The sequence below is a fragment of the Rhinatrema bivittatum genome, chromosome 16, assembly GCF_901001135.1.
Source record: "Rhinatrema bivittatum chromosome 16, aRhiBiv1.1, whole genome shotgun sequence".
Taxonomy (NCBI): domain Eukaryota; kingdom Metazoa; phylum Chordata; class Amphibia; order Gymnophiona; family Rhinatrematidae; genus Rhinatrema; species Rhinatrema bivittatum.
In genome coordinates this window covers 8,839,614-8,866,522 of record NC_042630.1, presented here as the reverse complement: position 1 = coordinate 8,866,522, position 26,909 = coordinate 8,839,614, and the positions used below count along the sequence as shown (strand labels likewise).

The 26,909-nt window shown below is 47.5% G+C and overlaps 1 protein-coding gene across 1 annotated transcript; it reads left to right on the top strand.

The window, feature by feature from the left end:
• The first annotated feature begins 73 nt into the window (after positions 1-73).
• Positions 74-16,897, top strand: LOC115078805. The gene is made up of 10 exons (XM_029581842.1): positions 74-291; positions 709-832; positions 5,741-5,776; positions 6,384-6,755; positions 8,098-8,457; positions 8,954-9,241; positions 10,878-11,177; positions 14,554-14,661; positions 15,506-15,540; positions 15,977-16,897. The coding sequence occupies exons 2-10, from the start codon at positions 805-807 to the stop codon at positions 16,301-16,303; spliced, it is 1,854 nt and encodes a 617-aa protein (XP_029437702.1). The 5' UTR covers positions 74-291; positions 709-804; the 3' UTR covers positions 16,304-16,897.
• The last annotated feature ends 10,012 nt before the right edge of the window (positions 16,898-26,909 follow it).

Genomic DNA, 26,909 nt, shown 5'->3' with positions numbered 1-26,909 from the left:
GCGCAGACCGTCCAGCCCCCAAAGAGGAAGCCGCAGAGCATGGAACTTTCAAACTGTAGCAATACCTCTTCCTACTTCCAGGAAAGTTATTTTGACTTTGAGTTTCTCAGTGAGAAGGAGGGAGGAGAGGAGGCTCCCTGCCAGTGCCGTCTGTCTCTCCCTCACCCTCTCTGCCTGTCTGTCTGTCCATCAGAAGAAATCTCTGCCTTTACCTTTCCCATAGGCTTGGCACCGGAACGGAGACCTGACTAGGAAAACCAGACACAAAAGGCCTGGAAAAAAAGCAGACAGGTGAGAGAAACTTTCCTTGGATGAAAGGGTGACAGCAGCGCGAGGGCCGCCTGGGTGTCAGAAAGGAGTGGCCCTCTCTTTCCTCATTCTGGGAGGGGGGTTCCAGCTTTTAATCTGTTTCCCTCTCTCACTTCAGAATTCCTGAATCTCGGGTGCTTGCCAGGTTCTTGTGGCCCGGTTTGGCCTCTGCTGGAAACAGGAAGCTGGGCTTGATGGACCCTCGGTCTGACCCAGCATGGCAATCTCTTATCTTCTTATGTTCTCTCTTTATTGCCCCTTCTCTCCTTTCAGTAGTTACTGTATCTGTTTACTGCCCCGCCTGCCCTCCCCCCCCCCCCCCTCAGAAAGGACTGCTCCCGTGTTTCTGCCTCTGCATCCGCCCTGGGGTTTATTCTGGGCTCTGTCTTTGCATTGTAGAGCGGGAGTCCTGACTGCTCCCACTGCCCCTCCTCGCATCGCAGGCCGGCAGCCAACGGCGGAGAGAAAGCAGAGCAGCAGCCGACAGCCCCTGTCATGATCTCAGCCCTTTACGTCCTGACAGGTGAGACCTCTCAAGCCATGGCTGGCAGTTTGCCTGAACGGCAGAGCCGTAGCTAGCCCTTGGCTGGCATGGCCACGGCCATAGGCGCCATCCATCCTACAGCGCCACGGAAAAGCCGGCCCCCTCCTCCCTATACAGCCCAGAGGTTTGCCGCCCGGGAGGGAGAGAATGAAATGCCGCGCCTGTTCCTATTGTCCCCCTCACCCCTCAGAGCCATCCTTGAAAGCAGGAGAGGGGAAACTGGGACAAAAATGTAAACGCTGCCGCCCAGCGGAGGCGGCCTGAGCAAGATCCCTTCCCTCTGCAGACTGGAGCAGTGCAAGTCCGCGGATCGCGAGATGAATCATGGAGGCCTTGCCCTCCCTCCCCCAGTGGCAGGGCTCCTTTGCCCCGGGCACACGGCAGAAAAAGAATTGTCTTCCCTTCTTCTCCTGGCAGCACTGCCCACCGGCCAGAAGATGCAGCACTGGCCTTCTCTAAGTCCGGAGCAGGTGCAATACGGCCCTGTTGCTCTAAAAAGGAGTCCAGTGAAGCCTGGGGCCGAAGGAGGAGGCTGCTGCTCCTTCTGTTTCCAGAGGGGGAAACAAGTGAGAGAGAGAGAGAGAACAAGTGTGTGGGGGTGACTGAGCATGGCAGAGGGCATGGGTGTGGATCTGATTGAGCTTAGCAGAGAGTAGCTGTGAGTGTGATTGAGCATGGCGAGATGGTGTTTGTGGGGGTGACTGAGAATGGCAGAGGGTGTGGGTGTAGATCTGATTGAGCTTAGCAGAGAGTAGCTGTGAGTGTGATTGAGCATGGCGAGATGGTGTTTGTGGGGGTGGCTGAGAATTGCAGAGAGTGTGGGTGTAGATCTGATTGAGTTTAGCAGAGAGTAGCTGTGAGTGTGATTGAGCATGGTGAGATGGTGTTTGTGGGTGTGACTGAGAATGGCAGAGAGTGTGGGTGTGGATCTGATTGAGCTTAGCAGAGAGTAGCTGTGAGTGTGATTTAGCATGGCGAGATGGTGTTTGTGGGGGTGACTGAGAATGGCAGAGGGTGTGGGTGTGGATCTGATTGAGCTTAGCAGAGAGTAGCTGTGAGTGTGATTGAGCATGGTGAGATGGTGTTTGTGGGGGTGGTTGAGAATTGCAGAGAGCAGGTGTATGGGTGTGACTGAGCATGGCAGAGAGTGTGGGTGTGGATGTGATTAAGCATAGCAGAGAGTGAGTATAAGGGTGTGACTGAGTACGGCAGAGTGTGTGTGTGTGCATGAGTGTGATTGAGGAAGGCAGAGGGTGTGGGTGAGATTAAGATTGGCAGAGAGTGTGTGTGTTTGATTAAGCATGAAAGAGAACAAGGGTGTGGGTGTGATTGAGCAAGGCAGAAAGAGTGTGTGTGTGTGTGTGTGTGTGTGTGTGTGTACTCGCGCATGGGTGAGATTGAGCAAGGCAGAAAGTGTGTGTGTGTGTGTGTGCTCGCACATAATTGAGATTGAGCAAGGCAGAAAGAGTGTGTGTGTGTGTGTGTGTGTGTGTGTGTGATTGAGTATGGGAGAAAGAGGACAAAGTTTGTGTGCAACAATCCCTCTACTCTCCCCCTGCTAATCCATTACAATCTCAGGGCATCTGGAAATCAAAAGCCGCCAGGTATGGAAAGCAAGGGATTTTTAAAAAATCCTTATTAGATTTTATTATTGGGTGTTATTTGATGGGTCTTCTGTTCTGAAATATTTTATTGGCATTTGGAAAAGTTTTATGAGTTTTTCATTATTGGATGTTTTATTTATCATCTGTTTTGACATTTGTATTCTTTTTATTAATATGGTTTTACTATTATGATTGTTTTATATTTCTTGGTTTTATTTTAAGCTTTATGAGAAATGGTGTGGTTTCTGTTTTTCCATTGTTGCAATGCATGCAGAGTCTGGCTTGTTGTGGTTTCCCTTTTGTTTTCTGTCTGCCCGTTTCTAATTATACTTTATGATCTCTTTATTCTATGTTTGAGGGTCTGTCTGTGTTCTGCATGTGTGACCATGGTGAGGGATTCTGCTAGTTTGTCGTGATCTATAACAGCTTGGTTTGTTCCATTTTCCTAATAGGAGGTGTATTGGTGTTCTTGGACCTGGAATAATATTTACAGTGGTTAATGTTTGTGGTGGCTTTTAGTTCTGTTCAGGTATAGGAGATTTGCTATATTGTTACTATAATTCAATTTAGTCGTGGCTTTCTCAGGGCCAAGCCCCCATCCAGCACACATTCCCATAGGTGTAACACCACATCCTTTTTGCTTGGCACCACAGCAGTGCATGTAAATGTAATATGCATGTTGTTAGTGGTATTTTTACTCGGAAGACTGTACTTTGAATGTTCTTTTCCATGTATAATTTTTAATTGTGTGTGGGGAAGGTGTTACTGTAGGGGAGGGAGAGCGCAAGGCTTTAAGAGGGCGGATGGACTCACAGACAACATGAAGGAACAGAGTCTGTGGCCGTGCAAGTCCCCAGCTGGCCCCCAGATTTTCAAAGAGAAACTTTGCGGGCAGTTTCCCATCCTTTTGCGTTAGGTGCATTGGATATGTCTGATGATACTGAGTCTTCTCATCTATCCCTAAGATACAGATACAAAGATTGTCCCTGCTCGTTATTTCAACATTAGAAACCTAACTCATTTAAACACGGCGAGCAGCATTTGATGAGTAGATGTACTGATGTTTTTCTTTGTCTTGTTTGTGAGCCTTTTGATGGTTCTAAGTCTTAATATGCAGGTGATTTCGCATCCTGCCCAGAACTGCAGATAGAGTGGGTTATATATATTCTTATAAATAAATAAGGCTTCTGGTGCCAGGATCCCCGTATTGGTTCCAACTGAGCTGGAAACCCAAAGCAGCAGGAGGGAACTGCTGGGTCAAAATCAAAATCAAAGCCCCCTACATGCGAAAGGAGTTTCCAAGATTGTGGTGCGGTGTGTGGTGTTCAGGGCGAGAGCGCACTTTTCCACTTGGCTATAGGTGCCTAATGGCCTGGCTACGCCTCTGCTGAACAGTTTATCTGATGAGGGGGGCAGAATAGATGTATTTTGTAAACAAAATAAAGAAATGCATTTCTGCCTCTGATGCCAGCCGGCCCCAGAGATGGGAGAAGCGGCCAGTCAGAGCCCGGTGACGCACTTCTGATGCCTTTTAATGAAAGCGCTGCTCACGGTTTTCCCATGGCCATGATTCCCAGATTTTGTAAGGGAATAAGTTAGAGAGAGATGCTCCTTGAAGCCTTTTGGCAGAGGAGAAAGAGCCATTATAAGGCTGAGAGGGAACACGAGGGGGTGGAGAGATGCCTGGATTAGCCACCAGCAAAGGCAGCTGGTCACAAGCCTGACCGAGGTTAAGCTTCATGCAGTTCCATGAAGTGGGGCTCAGAAGACATTGAGGTAGTGGGAGTGGCACGGTAAAGGGAAAGGGGGGTGGCCAGGGAGGCAGGGCTGGGTTTTGGGGTGTGTGACCAGTGCAGCAGCACAGGGCGTCATGCTCTAGGGGGCGCCACTGCTCCCTCGCAACGCAGCTGCCTTCCTCTCCCAATACGGCCCTTGGGGACGAGGAGCACCTTCCCTGCCAACCTCAATCACCTTCCAACATGGACTGCAAGGCCCAAAAGCTTCTACCACTTGGCCTCCTGTCTTGACCCGGCTGTCGTGGCCTCCCTGCAGCCTGACTGCCAGAAGAGCAGAGTCCGTGGCTGGGCGCTTCTAACCTCGTTGTGCTGCTGACTCCCCTCTCTCTGATCTGTACAGGAGAGACGGGAGACAGCGGCAGAAGGAGGTCAGGATCCATTCTCTTGTCACTAGGTCACTGGTGAGAGTGGCCGTGGAAGATGGGAAGAAGATGGATGTCGAAAGGGGAGGGTTGAATTATAGGAATATGCAAGTTCCACATGGAGGGTGGGACACTATTCCCAGTGCTTCCACAGGGCGCCACCAGTGCTAGGGGGTTGAGAGGCCTTCTGGGAGTTTTCCCATGCTCATCCCCTTGATAATGGTGAGAATATGGTGAGAAGACAAAGCAGATCTGCACAGAGCAGTGGCAGTAGGGCTGTATCAAGTCCCTAAGAAGAGGAGGCAAAGTCAGGCAAGAAAAAAAGCAGCCCTGCTTCAGTACTTCTCAGATTTAACAGGAGGGAGATGTCAGGCCACCTCGCATGAGTGGCAGGTGTCAAATCCTTCCTAGCAATAAAGGAAAAGGCGGGATCTCCTGCAGGTGGACAAGCTTGTCTAGCTGATGCCTGGGAGATATGTTTACAGTGCTGTAAGCAGAGGCAGACCAAGTGGTCCTCATCTGCTGACATCTTCTGTGGAAATCTTTCCCTTCCATCAGGCAGACCTGAGGTTGTTCCCTGCTCATCTCTTCGTGCCGGTTACACACAGAACATCCCTGGACCGGCCTTCTGTGTTTTAGCAGGTGATGGCCTCAGATAAATCCACCTTACATTCAGTTTATTTTATGGGGAAACCTTTCTCTGCTTTTTTGTTTGACTGGAGTTTTAAAAGGATTTAATGGTTTCTCTTTTTAAAAAAAATGCAGAAGCCTTTCTTGAAGGTGGGTTGGTATCTTTCCAATGAGAGGAAGAGACAGTGTCCTAGTGCCTGCTTATCTGGAGGGCAAGGAACCGTTTCTGCCTCCCCCTTGCCCTGGATATTATTGGACAGAAGGGCTTTACTGATCTGCTTTTGTCTCCCTCTGGTGGTGAGAAGTAAGAACTTCAGCAGAAGAAAGCGTTTTCACATCTGTCCTCTTGATCCGAGGCTTGCGGATACTGAGAAAACCCTTCTTCCCTTTCCTGGCTCCCTTTTTGCCATCTCAGATATATCTGAAAACCTTATTTTAAGATGCACAGTTCCCTTGAAATTAATTCAGTTTTTGTATTTTTTTCTGTTGCTGCAGTGTTTCTCAGTGGGAGAATTCTCCTGGCATCAACAGGTCAGTTCTAAGTTTTATGAAACAACCCTCCTTGTAACTGGATCCTTCCCTGATTATTAACTAGCTTGATGTTGAGACTGTGTGTACTGATCATCCCTTGGAATCAGAGGAGAAAGAGCTGGAGAGGGGAAGGAAAGAGGGGTGGCCTTTCGGCAGCACTGTCCCTTTAAGGACAAAGCACTGAGAGGTGTCCTGGTGACAGCGCTGTGGGCTGCCATGCAGAGGATCTAGGCTTTATTACTGTGTAATACTGTCTGTTTCCTGAGTCAGCCAGGGCTGGTGATGCAGCTCTCTACCCTCCAGGCCACCCCACCCCACCCACACACACACACACACACACACACACACACACACACAGGCTACAGCATGTCTCCTCTGCAGTACACACAAGCTTAGCTATTCCCATGGGAGCAGACTCAGGCTCGCATGCCCTGTGCCACTGAGTGAGCCTGCAGGGCCGTGAGTTTCCCTTGCTGAGGGACTCCCTCTTCCTGCACCTGAGCTGTATTCTTTGGGAATGACAAACGCTATTTTCAGAGAGTTTACATCACGTTCCCCCCTGCATGTTACAATGTGTCACCATGTCCCCTGTCCTCGTATCTTTCAGACTGCCCTCCACCTCCTTCCCTCTCTCTGTCCCCTTCACATCCTGTGTACGTCAGAGGGGAGTCCGTCACCCTGACCTGTACTGCTCCAGAGAATTACGAAGCGGTGTCCTTCAACATTTCCCAGGAAACCTTCCTGGGCAATTGTGAAAAACAAAATTCAGAGGAGGAGAACTCAAAGGAGGAATCCACTTCTGGAAAGAAGAAGCCAAAAAATGAGAAAAGTACAAAGAAGGCCATGTCAGGGAGCAGCTCTACGCTTCCACTGTCCAAGCTTGAGAAGGACATGGCCGGGTCTTACACTTGTGTATACTACACAAAGCCATCCAGAAGAAGGTCCGGGGAGAGTAACGCAGTGTCTGTAAAGGTAACAGGTGAGACACCAGCAAGAATATTCAAAACATCGCAATGTCTGCGGCTTGGCTCTGCTGCATCTTCCTTGCGTCTGAGGTCTCAGTTCCTTTTAGTCACAATTTATATAATTTGTCATATTTTTCACACTTTTGCGAAATTTCTATTATGGCTGCACCTCTGGTCCATATAAAATTCTCCTTCAACAAGTTCTGCGCGTCAGCTGTCCATGCTCTGTTTATGCTTTACGTGTATCAGTGTGACGCCTGCTTGGGGCTCCGATGAAGATCTGCTCTTCAGCTCTCTGTGCTGTATTCATGCTTTACATGTATCAGTGTGAGGCCTGCATGGGGCTCTGATGAAAATCTGCTCTTTAGATTTCTGCACTGTATACATGTTTTACATGTGATGCCTGCATGGGACTCTGATGAAGATCTGCTCTTCAGCTCTCTGTGCTGTATTCATGCTTTACATGTATCTGTGTGATACCTGCTTGGGGGTCTGATGAAATACGCTCTTCAGCTCTCTGTGCTGTATTCATGCTTTATGTGTATCAGTGTGACGCCTGCATGGGACTCCGTTGAAGATCTGCTCTTCAGCTCTCGGTGCTGTATTTATGGTTTACATGTATCAGTGTGTCACCTGCTTGGGGCTCTGATGAAGATCTGCTCTTCAGCTCTCTGTGCTGTATTCATGCTTTATATATATCTGTGTGAGGCCAGAAACCTGCAGGAGACTCCAGAGAGGAACAGTACAACTTCATCCTCAGATTTGCTCTGATTCATAACAGCAGGAGCAGCTAAGTAGCAATTGTTGGTAACTTTATAAACAATAAAATTTCTCCTCCTGGGGCTGTTTACAATTTTTGTTTAACTGCCCATTGAAGGAGGAGGTTTTTTTTGTCTGTGCTGCTGCTTTAAATCTTCATTCATCCATTGAACTAGGATGAACCAGGACTGTAAACCGTTGTGATGGCGAAACCGAACAATGGCATATAAAACTCGATAAATAAATAAATATTAACATAGTAACTTAGTAATGAGGGCAGAAAAAGTCCAAAATGGTCCATCCAGCCTGCCCAGCAAGCTCTGTGCAGTTACCCCTGGTTTCTGTTAATAATAAATTCTTTCTTTTGGAGTTTGTATGGGGCCAGATATACTAAAGGGTTTTGCCTGATATTTATCTTTGGGATTAAACTTAATATATTGGGCCCATATTTTGGATCATTCACATCACACTGTGTGAGAGGATTGATATTGTTTTTAAATCTCTAAAGTTTGCTGGTGTATTTAAGGAGCAGTCGCGCTGGGTTTCCTGGTTTCGGAGACATCTTAGGAACTCTGTCCCCTCCTGTTTTTTTTTCAGATGAGCCTCTGGCTCCCACCCTCTCCCTGGATCCTTCCTCACTGGTCTATTTCAGAATGGAGTCCATCGGTCTAACTTGTGTCGTTCCTGGAGGTAAAGCAGCCCGAGGTTTCTGGTTTCTCAGAACCAGACCCACGGCTGCGGAGGATGGGCGAGGAGCAGGAGGTCGGTCTGCGGGGGACACAGATATTATAGTGGAAATACCTCTCAGGGAGGGCACGTCCCAGAGCAGCTGCACTCATCGATTCCCCATTGCAGATGTGACCGACAGCAGGAATTACAGCTGTGCCTACTGGGTGGAAACATCTGGGAGAAGGCTCAACTCCAGCAGGAGCAGTTCGGTGTCTGTACTGGTGGCAGGTGAGGACATTGGTTTAAAGCTCCTTCTGAAGTACTCAGCGTCGCCAGGGAAGTGAACATCTGCCAGATGTCTGGCCCAGGTCCTCTCCAGTCAGTAATGGCTGCGGACCCTGGGGGATACTGAGGAAATGATGGAGCCACTTACAATGCCTGGGTGAACTGATTGCTTGATTTACTGATTTGTAAGCGGACCCTGGAAAATCTGAGCTCATGAAATCAGCCAGTCAGAGAAAAGTGGTCTCTTTTGCATTGACCTTTGCTTTAAATGTATTTGGGTTTAGTTTAACCTGGTTTAATTGGATGGGGTTTTTGCATGGAAAGAGAGAGGAAATCGCGTTAACTCCTCCCCCCCCCCCCCCCCCCCATGCTGGCCATTCATTCAGCGGGGAGGGCATTGAGAGATAATCATTGCACCACTGCTGGGCTTCGGTTTCTTTTCGCCCCTGAGAAATCCTCTTGCATTTTCATGAATTTATTTTGATCTCGTGTTTTTCAGACTTTCCCGCGGCTCCCTCCCTCTCTGTGTCCCCGCAGCATCCCGTGTATGTAAGGGGGGAGTCCCTTCGTATGACATGCTCGGCTCCCGAGGGACACAGAGCTCTGAATTTCAAGTTTTACAATCGGGGAGAAGATGCAAACCCTGCAGAGGTGGCAACACAGATCAGCAACAGCCACGTCTTCCCCGCCTCTGAGCTGGGATATTACAGCTGTGCCTATGAGGCAGAGATATCCGGGAGAGAGATCCTCTCCAGACAAAGCAATCCTGTGCCAGTATCTGTAAGAGGTGAGACGATCCTGGGATGAAATCACTGTTCCCTCCGCCAGTGGCCAGCAGAGGTGCACGTTACATAGTAACATAGTACTCAGGGCAGAAAACGCCCAAATGGCCCATCCAGTCTGCCCAGCAGGTTTCTTGTGGAAGCAGCTGCTGCTCCGTGCAGGCTACCCCCCATGTTTCAGGGGGTAACTTGCAAGGAGACATTAATGCTCTGCAGGGGGGGAAAAGGCCATACATTTCTTATAATGCAGGTGTCTCTCAGCGTCGATCATCCTGCTTTTCATTACTCCCATCTTTAGTTAAAATAAAACTGAAAACTAGCTGCCCCCCCCACTGAAAATACAATGAAGGATGCACTCAGAACTCCTCCAAGCAATCCTAATGGGGTGCCGCAGCACTCTTGTCACACGGCAATCCCTTTCCCCATCACCAGACTTATCCGACACCCTTCCCAGACTGACCCAAACACTCTCGCCCCAGCTCAACCCCAGGAAATTCCAGTCTCCCCTACACCAGCCTGACCCTGGCAAACTCTGATCCACAACCTAGCACTCTTCCTCCCCCCCTCCCCCTCCCCAGCCCAACATCACACACCAACCCCTTTCCCCAGCCCGACCCCAGCAGTCTCTTCCCTCACTCCCCAGCCTGATCCCAGCAGTCTCTTCCCTCACTCCTCCTCCCCAGCCTGATCCCAGCAGTCTCTTCCCTCACTCCACCTCCCCAGCCTGACCCCAGCAATCCTCCCTCACTCCCAACACCCTCCCCAGGAGTCTCTTCCCTCCCGACACCCTCCCCAGCAGTCTCTTCCCTCACTCCCGAGCACCCTCCGTGGCAGTCTTCCCTCACTCCCAACACCCTCCCCAGCAGTCTCTTCCCTCACTCCCGAGCACCCTCCCCAGCAGTCTCTTCCCTCACTCTCAACACCCTCCCCAGCAGTCTCTTCCCTCCCCAGCAGTCTCTTCCCTCACTCCCGACACCCTCCCCAGGAGTCTCTTCGCTCCCAACACCCTCCCCAGCAGTCTCTTCCCTCACTCCCGACACCCTCCCCAGCAGTCTCTTCCCTCACTCCCGACACCCTCCCCAGCAGTCTCTTCCCTCACTCCCGACACCCTCCCCAGCATGCTTTCAGTCGCTGAACATACGGACTCCTGTACCTCTGCACCTGTGCACTCCAAGGTGAGTGGGTTTGCTACTCAGTGGCTGGTGTGCTGTGCATATACCCTGATGTGAGTGTGCCGCATCAGCCACCATGTGTGTCTATATAAATATAGAGAGAGAAATAGATATAGAGCGAGGATGATTTCATCCATTCAGGAGAACTTTCTGGAATATGTTGCTGTTTATTTTTTTATTTCTGATTTTTTTTTAACCAATCCCAAGGGTTTTACTTGCAGACATTTAGCTAGGGATGGGCAAATTCTAAGCTGGCTTTTAAAATTGGAAACCCCTCTGCCCTAGGGGGATATTGTGACATTGGTGGCACCGTTGTGTGGAGAGAGTGCAAATTTCAGGCCTTTAATCTCCCCACCCGGAATTGTCAGCAACATTTTATAATTCAGAAGGCCCTGGGTGTCCATGGAAGTCTCAGGAAGTGCTAATAAGTAATGCAGGGGTTGTGTGGATTTCCATTTTCCCGTTGTAGATCCCCTTTGTGCTCCGACGTTCTCTCTGCAGCCCCTCAGTGGCACTGAGGAGGGCGTCTTACACCTGACCTGCACCGCTCCAGAAGCCTATGGGAACCTGACCGTGCATTTCACAGAAGGCAGCAAAATCCTGCACAGTGAGTCTGGGAACAGCTCCAGAACCAGCCTCTCAATTCACTACACACCCTCCCCAGGGAGCATTTCCAGCCCTGGGAATTACTCCTGTTACTACGAAGTGGAGGTGCAGGGGCGGCCACTGAGGTCCCCCGGCGGAAACACCATCCTAAGTACTTCAGAAGGTGGGTACAGTGTGACTTCTTCCTGGTAATCAAAGCCCTTGCAGCTGTGCCTGCCCCCACTGCGAATATTGTCAATTCTTTGAAAATGCCAACTCTTTGCATTAGAGGTGTGAATCGTGTGCCCTATCGTCTTAACGATCGAAATCATCTGACAGGAGAAGAAAATCGTGTTTGGCACGATTTTTTAGTTAAAAAATCGTTTTTTCCTATTAGTGCGCACTAACGGGAGTTAGTGCGCATTAACCATTGTTAGTGCGCATTAACAGAAAATGATACTATTTGACACTTTTCAGGTCAGTTAAGGTCAGTTTAGGAATGAATATGTATTCCTATTGGCTGCCCTCTTATTTATTCACATTACCAAGGTTCCCACTGACAATATATGGGGGATGGGAAATGGAAACAGTTGGTAGCTTGACAAAAAAAGTAATGTGATCAGTCAATGTGACTAGAACTTGTGCCCTAACCCTGAAACCAGGGGTGTTGTGATCTTTCTGCACACAGTGCCCTAACCCTGATACCAGGGGTGTTGTGATCTTCCTGCACACAGTGCCCTAACCCTAATACCAGGAGTGTTGTGATCTTCCTGCACACAGTGCCCTAACCCTGATACCAGGGGTGTTGTGATCTTCCTGCACACAGTGCCCTAACCCTAATACCAGGAGTGTTGTGATCTTCCTGCACACAGTGCCCTAACCCTGATACCAGGGGTGTTGTGATCTTCCTGCACGCAGTGCCCTATTCCCTGATAGCAGGGGTGTTGTGATCTTCCTGCACTCAGTGCCATATCCTGATACCGGGGGTGTTGTGATCTTCCTGCATGCAGTGCCCTATCCCTGATAGCAGGGGTGTTGTGATCTTCTTGCACACATTCCGGTATCAGGGATAGGGCACTGTGTGCAGGAAGATCACAACACTCCAGGTATCAGGGTTAGGGCACTGTGTGCAGGAAGATCACAACACTCCAGGTATCAGGGATAGGGTACTGTGTGCAGGAAGATCACAACACTCCAGGTATCAGGGTTAGGGCACTGTGTGCAGGAAGATCACAACACTCCAGGTATCAGGGATAGGGCACTGAATGCAGGAAGATCACAACACCCCTGGTATCAGGGATAGGGCACTGTGTGCAGGAAGATCACAACACCCCTGGTATTAGGGATAGGGCACTGTGTGCAGGAAGATCACAACACTCCCAGTATCAGGGATAGGGCACTGCGTGCAGGAAGATCACAACACTCCTGGTATTAGGGATAGGGCACTGCATGCAGGAAGATCACAACACTCCTGGTATTAGGGATAGGGCACTGCATGCAGGAAGATCACAACACCCCTGGTATCAGGGATAGGGCACTGCATGCAGGAAGATCACAACACTCCCGGTATCAGGGATATGGCACTGCATACAGGAAGATCACAACACTCCCGGTATCAGGAATAGGGCACAAGGTCTAGTCACATTGACTGATCACATTACTTTTTTTGTCAAGCTACCAACAGTTTCCATTTCCCATCCCCCCAACCATCACCTCAGTGGGAACCTTGGTAACATCAATAAATAAGAGGGCAGCCTGCCAATAGGAATACATGTTCATTCCTAACTGACCTTTACTGACCTGGAAAGTGTCAAATTGTATCATTTTCTGTTAGTGCGCACCAACTCCCGTTAGTGCGCACTAACACGATATAACGATTTTTAATGATAAATCGTTAGAATTTCTATTGTATTGTGTTCTTTAACGATTTAAGACGATATTAAAAGTATCGGACGATAATTTTAATCGTTGAAAAATGATTCACATCCCTACTTTGCATCCACTCATCTTTAGAAATTAGTAAAAGAATTAGGACGGGAGCTAGGGCTAGATATTAGCATCTTCTCAGTTGTAATCCCCGGCTCTGTCACTGACTCTGTGACGCTGGAGGAGTCATTTTATCTCCCTGTGCCTCAGTTCTAGTCCTCAGCTCTCTCATTGACTCTCAGGCCAATGTAAACACGTGCACCCAGCCCAGCGCACAGGATGCACATTGGATGCGCTAGACCAGAGGTGGCGAACTCCAGTCCTCGAGGGCCACAAACAGGCCAGGTTTTCAGGTTAACCACCATGAATATGCATGAGATAGTTTTGCATACATTGGAGGCAGTGCATGCAGATCTATCTCCTGCTTATTCATTGTGGATATCCTGAAAACCTGGCCTGTTTGTGGCCCCTTGAGGACCGGAGTTTGTGCCACCCCTTGCGCCAGACTGACTAACTCCCAGTGAAATAAGGGGATTAGCCTGTCCAAAACGCACGCCCAAAGAAACACGTAGCTAATAGTGCTCATCGCATGTAAATTACCCCCCAAATGCAGGAACCTGCCGGTCGCTCGACGCATCCTTTCTAATGCGGCAAATTTAGAAGACAATTTTCAAAGCTGTTTTAGGTGGCAAATAGAGATTTCTGTACGTAAACTGGCCTTCAGAAAATCATCCTGTCTGAACAGAGCTGAAAGAGCACGCAGGCTTCCCAAAACGCTCGCACTTCTAGTTGCATTCTTTAGGGGAGGCATTCCTGGGTGGGACTGGATAAAATGTGTGCAGATTGCATTTTCAGTTTTACTCATCTTCTTTTCAGTAGAAAATCTGCTTGCACAAAAAAATAAGTAGAAAAGTTCTTAGCTGCTCCAAACGCCAGAGCTACACAAAATACCCAGACACCTTGTCCACTCCCCTGGGCACCCGATGCATGTGAGTGCTAGGGACACACAATTTCTCCCTAGCACAGCAGCTCATTTATAATATGGTATCGGGGGCCCAGGTGACGTGGTTGTGCGTGTGTTAGGAAAATGTGTGCTCAACACGAGTGCCCGTTTTACCGGGCTTGATATTGCATTGGCCCCTCTGTGTTTGATCCTGTGCCTTCATTTGCAAGAGGCCTTAATTATACCCTTATCTCCCCTCCCCAAGCTGCAAAGCTGTGCACTTGCCATGCTGTGCACCCTGGTGGTGGCTGCATAGAGCTGCGACTGAAGCCTCCTATGGGGATCCTGGTGGCTCGAGAGATGTTGCATGAATGGGAGATATGATTTATTTATGATTTATTTCTCGGATTACGTTGTATGCCTATCGATTTTGTACTTTGACTCGGCTATTTATGTACTTATCTTTTGTATATAGTTTTGGTGATATGTATATAGTGATTTTGCTGTTCTCAATTTTATGTAAGGGCCCTGCCCAAAAGTTAACCTGTTTGCAATGTTATATGTAAGGGTTCTGCCCAATGGTTCCTGTTTAACTGTAAACCGATACGATGTGTGAACGGTTATCGGTATAAAAAAGACATTAAATAAATAAATAAATAAATATGAAACGCTGCTAATATTCTTCTTACAGGATCTGGATGTGGGGCCTGCCTTCATTACATCATCGGAGGGAGTCTGGGGTTCGTGCTCACCCTCCTCCTCTTTTTCCTCCTCTACCGCTTCCTTGCCTCGAGACAAGGTAACTGGAAAATGCTGATTCTCTGTTTAAAGTGTAACGTTTCTGAAATTACCTTCCTGATTCATTTGTCTACACCTCCTGCCTCCCAGGATTTCACGATCCTCTCTGCTCATGTTTACTATCACAGCAACACCAACCTGCAACCCAAGCGGCAGCGAATCTGACAGCAGATAAAGATTGTCAGGCCCATCTCGCCTGCCCAATTTATTTTGTGGTGTGATATAGGTGCCACTGACCTCACTTCATCCTTGGCTTTCCCTTCACTCCTCCGCAACTAGGGCTCTCATGTGTTGATCCTGGGCTATCTTCTCTCCAAGCATCAATTTCCATTTCCGTGAAGAAATATTTCCTTTTCTTACTCTGAGCCTCATACCATGACTTTTTGTTCTAGAACTTTCTGCTGACAAATCTTTTCTTCTCAGGCGTTCTTCCTTTGAGGTATCTGAATGTCTCTCTCGAACCCTCCTCTCTCTCCACTCCTCTGTGATAAAGACAACTTAGGTCTCCAAGGCTTATCTCATAGTGCTTTTGGTGTTGACCCTGCACTATTTTCAGAGTCATTTTCTGGACATGGTCTATATTCTTTCAGAGATGTGGCTTCCCAAGTTGGACATTATATTCTAGAAGAGGTCTCCTCGATAGCCTTTATAGAGGCATTTTCATCTCCTTTTATCTACTTGTTACACTTTTGCACCTTCCTCACCATTGTCACCAACACTACTGTCACCAATCCCCAACCCTTCCTCATCACATTGCTCTGGGTGCTTGCAAAAGAAATGGATGCTGTTTTCTCCTCTCTTCTTTCTGTGGTCTTATCTTTCTCTCTCTCCTTTTCCCTTCCCAGGGCGGATCTTCTCTTTATCATCATCTTGTGCAGAGGTGAGTCAAATATTCAAGTAAAGTCAGGGGTAAAATGCAAACCCCTCCATTAACGATGCCCACGTGTAAGAAAGAACACGTGTGTGTTGTTCCTGTGTTCTGTGACTCCCAGCTCAGACCTTACTGTGTTACTGCCCTGGGAACATGGAATGCAACAGTCGGGCTGTGTTCTCTCTTTAGAGCATGAAGTCCAGCAGGTTAGATCACATCGTTAGGGACAATTATGGCTTATCCGATGATGAGAAGTTAGGAAAAAACACACACTGAGTCTGCTCTTTCATTGCTACCCTGCAGTAATTGCAGTTGTTGAAAAATATATATAAAAAAAAAAAAAAAGCCTTGCTCAGTTCAACCTGATGCTGTTTGATGTTGATTTATCTGAAGATTAAAAAATGGATTGACAATCTCATTCTGTCACTGTCCTATTCCCTTACAGGACCTGAAGGATGTCACCAACAACCTCGCTACATCTGCAATGACATCAAATGGCAATTCCCATGGAGAGGTCAAAGTTCAGCATCTGTACTGTGAAATAGGCCCTCTCCAGTCTGCCCCTCCTCTATATTTCACAGTAAATGCCCCCCTGCCTGCCCCTGCATTATATTCCACAGTAAATGCCCCAATCCAGCCCATCCCTGCATTATATTCCACAGTAAATGCCCCAATCCAGCCCATCCCTGCATTATATTCCACAGTAAATGCCCCCCAGTCTACCCCTGCCTTATATTCTATGGGAAGTAGCCCCCAGCCTGCATTATGCTGAGTGGCACGGGAACAGTGAGGATAAGCAGCCCTGGATTTGACCAGAGCCACCCTTTATGCCAGTGTGCCAGGGACAGCAGGCTGGCTAAGATTTGCTGCCTTCCAGCATCGCTGAACCTGATTCAGCAGAAAGCAGCCCACAGGAGGTGGGGGTGAGGGGTGCAAAAGGGGCAGCAAAATCCTAACTCCGTCTCTGATAAGGGTGACCGGATGGATGGGCAGTGCCGGGTGAGTGTGAAAACCTGGCCACAGGTCCACCTGCGGTGGCTCTTCCAAGCCTGGCGCTGCCTGATTGCCTGCAGGGAGCTGTAATCCTGATTTCCTTAAGAAGAGTAAAACTACATCTCCCTGCAGGCAGTGGAGCAAAACCTGGACTGGGTCCAGCCTCTGGGGCTTGAACAGGACAGACAGGAAGAAATCTCCCCACTTACTCCCTGCTCCCTCCCCCAGCTGAGCAATCCTTATGCAAATGGGGGCTTTATCCCTGCTCTAGTGTGAGATTGGCTCTTCAGCATGCTCTACCCCTTTCATCTGGATAACTGTACTTCTTTTTTATTTACATTTTTTATTGTTATCTGAAGGGACCAGTGGCAAACCAAGGGGGGGGGTGAGGGGGGGGGGGGGGTTCCGCCCCGGGTGACAGCAGGGGGGAGTGGGTGTCATTGCCACCAGCAGGAAGGCCCCACGAAACCCTGAAGCAGTGACTCCCTGTCAGCAAACGTGAAGCTCCCGTGGTGCCGCTGGCTTTAGTTTTTGGTGGAAAAGCCCAAAAAACCAGAGGTAGGAAGGATGTCAGATTCAGTGGATTGTATTGATCATATGATAGGTTATCCGACTCGGGTAGATAGACAACTATCAGACAATACATTTTACTCCATTAATCAAGTTTACTTAGGGAATAGCCACTGCTATTAATTGCATCAGTAGCATGGGATCTTCTTAGTGTTTGGGTACTTGCCAGGTTCTTATGGCCTGGTTTGGCCTCTGTTGGAAACAGGATGCTGGGCTTGATGGACCTTTGGTCTGATCCAGTATGGCAATTTCTTATGTTCTTATCTCTTGTTTAATCTCTTTCGCCGGTCTTTGGTAATCTTGGAGTAAAAAGTATTGTCTGATAGTTGTCTATCTACTTCATTAATAAACTTTGTATGATCCATGACAATATGCCTCCCCCTTTATCACTGGTTTAATGACAATGTCAGAATCGTTTCGCTGCCCTTTCAGATTCAGTAATGTTAAAATAGAGTGTTTGTTTCTGCTTTTCTTTCTCAGCCAGATCTGAAGTACCAGTTGTTCAAAGGTGTGGATGATTGGATTAATGGTCCCATTTGGGTTCCATTTACTCTTTAATTTAATTACAGAAAAATCAGTATTTGTATTCTCTTTGTTGGAAAATATATCCATTATCTTAAGTTTTCTAATAAATTTAAAAAGATCTACTCTAGTGTTAAAAGCGTTGAATTTTGAAGTTGGGACAGATGAGAGGGCTTTGTTGAGAATAATAGATAACTCATCCTTGCTTAATATACGTTTTGTAATGTTAATAACTCCAATGTTATCAGTCCTGTCTATATTTGATAATTCTGATTGTGAAAGCCTCTCCATCTTCCCCTCCCTCTCCCCCTGCCCCTCCATCTCTGGAAGGGGCTCTCCCATCTCTTGTCTTGTGCCACTGTTTTTCTGGAGTCCCTTCTCCTGATTTTTCTGAAGTGAAAAACCTGTTGGTCCAGTTTTGCTTCATCCGGCCTAGTCGTGAACAGCGGAGCTGAGGAGGGGTCAATCTAAAGGATTGAAGAAATACGGAGACTGGACATGAAAAAGGATAGAAATCCAAGAGTCAGTCCAGAGAACGGCTACTTAAATGGGCAAGAGTTCTCATCATGAAGCAGATGGGGACAGAGTGAAAGATCGAAGCACGACTAACCTGCTGGAAAGGCTGGAAAACAGAAACATTAAATGCCTCCAAGTTTCAATGCACAGGAGGCAGGGCTCTTTCAATGAGCAACAAGGCTCTGCAATATGAGCTCATAGGATTAAGGTAAAATGGGGTAGACTCAGGAGTAATTTAAGGAGATATTTCTTTAAAGAAAGGCTGGTGGACTTGAGGGCAGTGACGAACTTCCTGTGAGTATGGAAGAAGCACAAGGGATCTGTCAGGGAGAGGAGGGGACCGTACATTTCAGAAGGGGATGTGGATGGGCAGCCTGGATAAGCCATAAGTTCTTGCTCGTATTTTTCTGTGAATAAATGACTGCAGTCAGCTCTTTCTCCTCATGAGGGCATGTAACAACATCGCTTTTGCATAGGAGTTTTCCCAGTTAATGAGACATTAAAATAATTTCAGTATTTTCTGCTGACTCCTCACTTTCAGTAAAATGCTCTGGAAGAGGTCAGAATGAGGTTATCTACAGAGATCTGTCTTCTAGACCAATTTTTGTTGTTTTCTAGTAAAGCTAGGATACAGTGCGGATAATAATAATAATAATAATAATAATAATAAAAAGGCCTTAAGCACTGAGAAATAAAAGATACAGGGATTCTTCTTTACAACAAACTCCCCCAGCTGAGCAGTTCCTGCAGAGTATTAGGGTCACCTTTGTAAACCAGTGCCTCTTTTATTATGGAAGGAGGTGAATGAACAGTTATTTCATCCAGGATCGTCTCACCTCTTACAGATACTAGCACAGGATTGATTCTTCTGGAGAGGATCTCTCTCCCGGATCTCTCTGCCTCATATGCACAGCTGTAATATCCTGCAGCTCCCAGCTGAGAGGCAGATAAGTTCCATGTAAACTGCCCCCGGCAGTAGTTCTCACTGTTATCTGTAAACCGGAGTGATATGTATTGTATACAGGAACTCCCGGTATATAAAAACTATAAATAATAAATAAATAAATAAGACGTGGGTGTTGCTGGTCTGTGTTGCCACCTCTGCAATGATTCCATCCTCTGTAAAACTTGAAATTCAGAGCTCTGTGTCCCTCGGGAGCCGAGCATGTCATATGAAGGGACTCCACCCTTACATACACGGGGTGCTGTGGTGCCACAGAGAGAGAGGGAGCTGCGGGAAAGTCTGAAAAACATGAGGTCAGATGGTTTATTAGTGGAGAAAACAGCATATGCTCAGTAATGACAGAATGAGATTAAAAAGAAATGCCTGCTAAACAATGATACAGCAATCTGAGGATGGTGGGGAAGTGAGATATTTCTGACGTTTTCTATAAAAATTCCATGGAAAAATTCTGCCTGTGGGAAATCCGGGGCTGCAGTATGAAATGTTGCCACCAGATGGTGCAATCGCCCTGCAGAGGCTTGATCCATTCTTTTGAAATGTTTCCATTCTTTTTTTTTTAATTAAATGATTTTGGTGAAAGTTGCCCCTTTCAATTGTAGCATGAAATCCAAAATAAATCGTATTAAATGAGAAAATAAAACATTTATCAATGAGCAATAAAGGAAAGTCGACCGTTCTCCGATCTGTTGGTTTAACCTCCTCCAACTTTCCTGGATCTGACTGCTGGGTGGGTCTAACGTCAGTAAAGGAAGCAATCAGCCCAATGTCCTGGTAGTGAGGCAGACCTGAATCAGTTTTCGGAAGTTTGCGTTCATGAGGAGCTAGCAATGCCAAAAGTGGATACAGCGATGAGACTAGGAGGGATACAGCCGAGGGTATTAAGAAGTTCTGGCAGCTCCACTTTCTGTTCTCATCAATGCTCCTTTAGAGTCGAGCAGGACTGCAAAGGACAAGAGAAGGGAGATGAGGTTCCTTCCACAAAAGTAAGAATTTAGAACTGCAGGCGATTTAGTCTGACCTCAGTGACGAGGAAATTAATGGGAATAGCTGATAGACAGGATGCAAGGCAGTATGGCTGTACCAAAGGGAGGTCTTGCCTGACGAATTTAATGAATTCCTGTGACTGGATGACTGGGGAGTTTGATCAGAGGAGACGGCCAGACGTTTGACAAGGTTTCACATAGTGACTTATAAACAAAGTGAGCAAACCTTGGTGTGAGCCTTCAAGTCACTGTTAGAAAGTGGTTGAGGGGGAGATGAGAAAAGGTAGGTGCTAAGCAGAGTTCTGTTTAGCCTCAGCCTTGCTGTTCCTTATTTCAAAGCCTTTCAGTTCCCTAATTATTTATTTTTTTATTTTTAGATTAGACTGTTTGCTGTGGCTAAACCTTCGGGAGGCGGAGCTTCTCTCCCAGTTCCCTTTTCTGTAATATATGTCTCAGAAAACACACAGGAAGACATTTTTGGAATTTTACAGATAATTCATCTTTTAGTAGTATTGAAGCATATCTTTCATTATATGTAAATAGGTCCAAGTATTTTAATAATCTCCTCCTGGGGAGAAGGCTATAAGGTAATGTACACTCTGCTAGAGTCCTAGCCTGCTCCAGGCTCCCTGATCTCCTGCACCCCTTGTTTCTCACTGTGCCTTGCATGTAATCGACCTTTAGCTCATGGTGCCAGGATACATATGGCCTTTGTCCTGTCAATTACACAGAACTCCCAACCTTGCAACCAAAATGATAAAGGGGTGGACAGCTCCCCTATGAGGAAAGGCTGAAGAGGTTAGGGCTGTTCAGCTTGGAGAAGAGACAGCTGAGCGGGGATATGATAGAGGTCTTTAAGATCATGAGAGGTCTTGAACAAGTAGATGTGAATTGGTTATTTACACTTTCGAATAATAGAAGGACTAGGGGGCATTCCATGAAGTTAGCAAGTAGCACATTTAAGACTAATCGGAGAAAATTATTTTTCACTCAACGCACAATAAAGCTCTGGAATTTGTTGCCAGAGGATGTGGTTAGTGCAGTTAGTGTAGCTGGGTTCAAAAAAGGTTTGGATAAGTTCTTGGAGAAGTCCATTAATGGCTATTAATCAAGTTTACTTAGGGAATAGCCACTGCTATTAATTGCATCAGTAGCATGGGTTCTTCTTAGTATTTGGGTACTTGCCAGGTTCTTATGGTCTGGATTGGCCACTGTTGGAAACAGGATGCTGGGCTCGATGGTCCCTTGGCCTGACCCAGCATGGCAATCTCTTATGTTCTTATGTTCTTATTTGCAATAGAGATGTGCTTCGGTTTCAGCCCGCCAAGGGAAACTTCGTTTTTCCCGCGGTTCGGGCTTTTTTTGGAGGGGGATCCCAAAATTTCTGGTTAGTGTGCCTTAACCCGAAAAACGAATTTTTCCAAAATTTTGGAAAAATTTCTTTCATTTTTCAGGTTTCCCAAAACAGGACTAATTAGGCAAAATGATTTTGGTGAAAGTTGCCCCTTTCAATTGAAGCATGAAATCCAAAATAAATCTTATTAAATGAGAAAATAAAAATATTTATCAATAGAGGAAAGACAACCGTTCTCCGATCTGTTGATTTAACCTCCTCCAACTTTCCTGGATCTGACTGCTGGGTGGGTCTAATGTCAGTAAATGAAGCAATCAGCCCAATGTGCGTTTGGTTTGCTGTGGTGAATGGCTCCATCGTTTCCCAAGCTTTTTCTTGCTAAGTCAATGAGAAAAATCAATCAGTCAGGTTTTACTGTGACCTGCACCACAGGGAGAACTGGTGCTGGAAAGTTATAGCTGCCACCTGTCAGGCAGATGCCATCCGGAGTTTCCCCAATGGCTGTCTCATTGCATTCAAGGACTTGAAAAAAAATCATTAAATCAAAATAAAAACAGGAGCAAACTCTGGAATGCAGCGCTATGGCAAGTGTAAGGAAACTAGGAATGGAAACTGATTTTGGATATATTCATGGTATCTTAGAACAGTGTTCCTTTAGGAGTATCTCAACATTGGAGGAGAAAAGGCTCCTTGCATCCTTTAATTCTAATTTAAGGATTCTTCCAGGAAAATGTCTATGTAAGAGACAGTCAGGTCTACTTTGTAGGGTATCTTTATCCCATTTCTGAATTTTTGGGATAGCCAGAGCCTGCCATAAACACTGGGCAAAGTTACCAAAAGGCAGAGGCAGCTGCAGGGAAGTTACTAAGCAAATAAGGAAAACAAGAACTGACCTGTTGATGTCAGGAGAACCTTTCCGATCAGAAACAGTGCAATAAAAGGGGGAAATGAGTTAAAATGCAGGTTTGGCGCTGCTTAAAATAAAAAAATTTTTTAAAAAGAGTTTTATTTCATTTATAAACCACGTTTAGAAATTAGAGACTAAGTACAGGGGTGCGCTGAGTCTGGCTGGCATTGGACTTGCTCTGGGTTAACCAGAGGAAGCAGCTCAGGCAGGACACAGAATTTGGTCTTTTTCTGCTGCCGGCGCAGCAGGGGGAGTCCCTGACTCGGTCCGAATGCGGATGGGGCGTTCCCAATCCTGCACCAGGCTACGTCACAATTAGAGAATGGGGCGAATCCCTCCGTTCTGATTAACTGATCCCTGCCGAGGATGAGCATCCGACTCTGTTTTGGTATAACAGCCCTGGTTTTACCCCATTGCATGTCTCAGATCTCCTCAACAATATCAGGGTTACAAGTCCATGCTGGTAGTAGGGATCAGACCGGGACTCGGTGTGTGTATCCTGCTGAATGAGAGCCAGATGCTCACCCCATCTCTGCTCCGGCTGCTGGGTTCTCCTTGCGCTCCCGGTTTTACTCTTCTTTCCCTTTTCTAAAATTTAAAAAAAAAAAATCAATTTTGAGAACAAAAATAATTTGAAAAAAAGGTTGTTCACACTAAGCAGCCCTACTGCCCTTGTCCCTTTTTCTCTAACTTTATTTTCACTTGCGTTTTAGACCAAAATTCCAAGACAAGAATAGGGCAGAGAAAATATAGCAAGTGAAAAGCAAAAGACTAGGAACAGTGTGCACAGAGCACCTTCTGCTAAGAAAATGTCCCAGGAAGAAAGGGAGTAATTCAGAAAACGAAGCAGGTATCAGGCAGAGGCAGAGAAATCGATGAGAAGCAGGAGGGTCCTGTGCTACTTCTTTCACTATCAGCGCCATAAGGAAATCCCCGGGCCCTGACGGGCTGAGCATGGCAGACATTTCCTTCAGATACAGAGAAGGTACAGCAGCCCACCCAGCAGAGAGAGGGAGTAAAAAGAGATCTCACCTGTCAGCATATAAAAAGCTGAAATCATGATGGGGATATGGAAAAGCATTGGGCAGAATCCCTGGGGGAACAGATCAGAGGTACCTGTGATGCCAGTGTGCCTTATCTAGAGGGGGGGGGGGGGAGGGGGAATCCATGAAGCTCGGTGACAGTGACATGGTAGGTGATGGCAAGAAAAGATCATCTGGCCCATCCAGTCTACCCTAGCTCTTCTCTGGAAGTCTCTTCCAGGTGTCCACCACTACCCCAGTAAGGAACAGTTTTCTGATGTCTGAATTTCCCTCCCTTCTCTGTCTTATGGTAACCCGTCACCCTTGAACTCTGCAGTCTATGGAAATGCTATCTCGTGGTACCTTACTGATGATGAGCTGCACAACAGCCCTAACTTAAAGTCGATTACATTAAAGAGAATGCAATCTATTGCACCACCACTAGGTGGCTTTCTTCTCTTTTAGGGGTTGAAATATTGTGTGTCAGTTACTTTCTGAGCAGTTGCATTACTTTTACTGCTCTTTCTGAACGAAATTCCACTCTCTCCCTGTCTCAAGTCACCAGAAGATGAAAATCCCTATATTCTAAATAAGTTCATTCTGTAACAACAATCATAATGCGAGATTTCAATTCCCCCCATTATTGACTGGGTGACTGCCTGATGAAGGCATGTTAGGGAGGTTAAGCTTCTAGATGCCATAAATGACTGCGTCGTGGAGCAGAGAAGGAGTTAGGGTAGATCCAATGGAACTCTGTGGAATGCAGGACCTCGTGCAAGAGGATGATGATGGTGGAATCACGTGACAACAGTTTAATACAGTAAAGATATTTAAACAACTCATGGTTAGAAGGAAACTAAAATGATTAATTGCAGGGGTTAAATTTGTACTTGAGCCATGGAGATTATTTAAAAATACCATATTGGAAGCCCAGATAAAATACATTCCACAAGTTATAAAAAGAAATTGGAAAGACGTCCAAATATCTGCCAGCATGGTTAAATGGTGCTGTGAAGGAGGAAACAATTTTACTTCCAAACTCCCTCCACAGGGAAGAGCAGCCTGTACCTTGACTTCACCCAGGTAACATCCGGCGCTGGACAGCAGGCACTAAAGGGACATCCCAACTCTCATATTATCCATGATTGTCTGGCTACAGCACAAAGAGTCAAGAGTCCTCTCCTGTCCTGGGCTTTTATGACCATTTCCTTCTCATCCCCAAGCTAGCAAGGGAAAGGACAATATCTGTGTACGAGTGGTTATGCTGAAAATGGGGAACGGAGAGCCATCCAGTCAGATGCTCTCGTAATATCTCCCTGTGTTGGTGTGTAGGCAAGTGAAAAAAAAAACCCAGCATGACTCAATACATTATGGTCAGTGTCAGCAGCCCTGGATGTTGAGCAAGTGTTTCCCAGAAAGTGGATCTCGGTTCCATCCCGAGTGAGTCTCTGCTGTGAGCGACGGGGATTTTACATACAGAAAGGAAAATGTCACCCAAGGCTCGGGACAGGTTGCTGTCATTGCTGATCTCACTAGACATTTTACTGGCTTGATCAGAGCAGGGCTGTCTTCCCAGGTAATGGCGGTTGGGCTCAATAAAGTATGCGGCTCTGAAGCCAGATCTGGGACCTTCCTCCGCTGTGTCCCGATGGCAGTGAATCCCACAGGTTAGATCTCTGCTGGGTGACGATGCCCTTCCTCTTGCGTTAAACTGCCATCTGATGGCTTCATCAAGAGTTTCCCAACTTCCTGGTTCTTGTGGATAATAAGTCCACATTGAGCCTCCTATCTTATCTCCCCTTCTCCATGCTGAAGAGTCCCTGGTTTTCTGAATCTCCCCATACATACTGGATTGGCACGGCATGAAATACCAGGGAGGGGGGAAATCCCACCTCCCCCTGGCTCCAGGGAGATGACCCGGACTCGAATAAGGCAAACACAGGAAACTGAGGCCTCTGACTGGCCAGAACTGAAATGGACCTGGACTATACAGAATGGGGGGGGGGGGGGAAGAAGGGGGAGCAGGCAGAGGAAAAGAAGGGGGTAATAATAAATTATATGAACTGCTGAGGGGAGAGAGAGAGGGGCAAGAGGGGAAAGGCAGAGGCAATAAACAGAGATACAGGAACTGCTGAGGGGAGAGAGAGAGGGGCAAGAGGGGCAATAACCAGAGAGACAGGAAGTACTGAGGGGAGAGAGAGAGGGGCAGGAGGGGAAAAGGAGGGGCAATAACCAGAGATTCAGGAACTGCTGAGAGGAGAGAGAGGTGCAGGAGGGAGAAAGGAGGGGCAATAACCAGAGATACAGGAACTGCTGAGGGGAGAGAGAGGGTGCAGGAGGGGCAATAACCAGAGAGACAGAAGTACTGAGGGGAGAGAGAGAGGGGCAGGAGGGGAAAAGGAGGAGCAATAACCAGAGATACAGGAACTGCTGAGGGGAGAGAGAGAGGGGCAAGAGGGGCAATAACCAGAGAGACAGGAAGTACTGAGGGGAGAGAGAGAGGGGCAGGAGGGGAAAAGGAGGGGCAATAACCAGAGATACAGGAACTGCTGAGAGGAGAGAGGGGGGGGGGAAGGAGGGGCAATAACCAGAGATACAGGAACTGCTGAGGGGAGAGAGAGGGGCAGGAGGGAGAAAGGGGGGGCAATAACCAGAGAGACAGGAAGTACTGAGGGGAGAGAGAGAGGGGCAGGAGGGGAAAAGGAGGAGCAATAACCAGAGATACAGGAACTGCTGAGGGGAGAGAGGGGGGGGGAAGGAGGGGCAATAACCAGAGATACAGGAACTGCTGAGGGGAGAGAGAGGGGCAGGAGGGAGAAAGGGGGGGCAATAACCAGAGATTCAGGAACTACTGAGGGGAGAGAGGGGGGGAAGGAGGGGCAATAACTAGAGATTCAGGAACTGCTGAGGGGAGAGAGGGGGGGGGGGGGGGGGGGAAGGAGGGGCAATAACCAGAGATTCAAGAACTGCTGAGGGGAGAGGAGGGGGGAAAGGAGGGGCAATAACCAGAGATTCAGGAACTGCTGAGGGGAGAGAGGGGGGGGGGGAAGGAGGGGCAATAACCAGAGATTCAGGAACTGCTGAGGGGAGAGGAGGGGGGAAAGGAGGGAGAAAGGAGGGGCAATAATCAGAGATACAGGAACTGCTGAGAGGAGAGAGAGGGGCAGGAGGGAGAAAGGAGGGGCAATAACCAGAGATACAGGAACTGCTGAGGGGAGAGAGAGGGGCAGGAGGGAGAAAGGAGGGGCAATAACCAGAGATACAGGAACTGCTGAGAGGAGAGAGAGGGGCAGGAGGGAGAAAGGAGGGGCAATAACCAGAGATACAGGTACTGCTGAGGGGAGAGAAGGGGGGGAGGAGGGGCAATAACCAGAGATACAGGAACTGCTGAGAGGAGAGAGAGGGGCAGGAGGGGAAAGGCAGAGGCAATAACCAGAGATACAGGAACTGCTGAGGGGAGATAAGGGGGAGGTGGTGGGGCAGAATAAGGAGACGAGACCGGTTTATTCAGTAAGTAAAAGCAGGACAGAACATTTTCTCCCTTTTG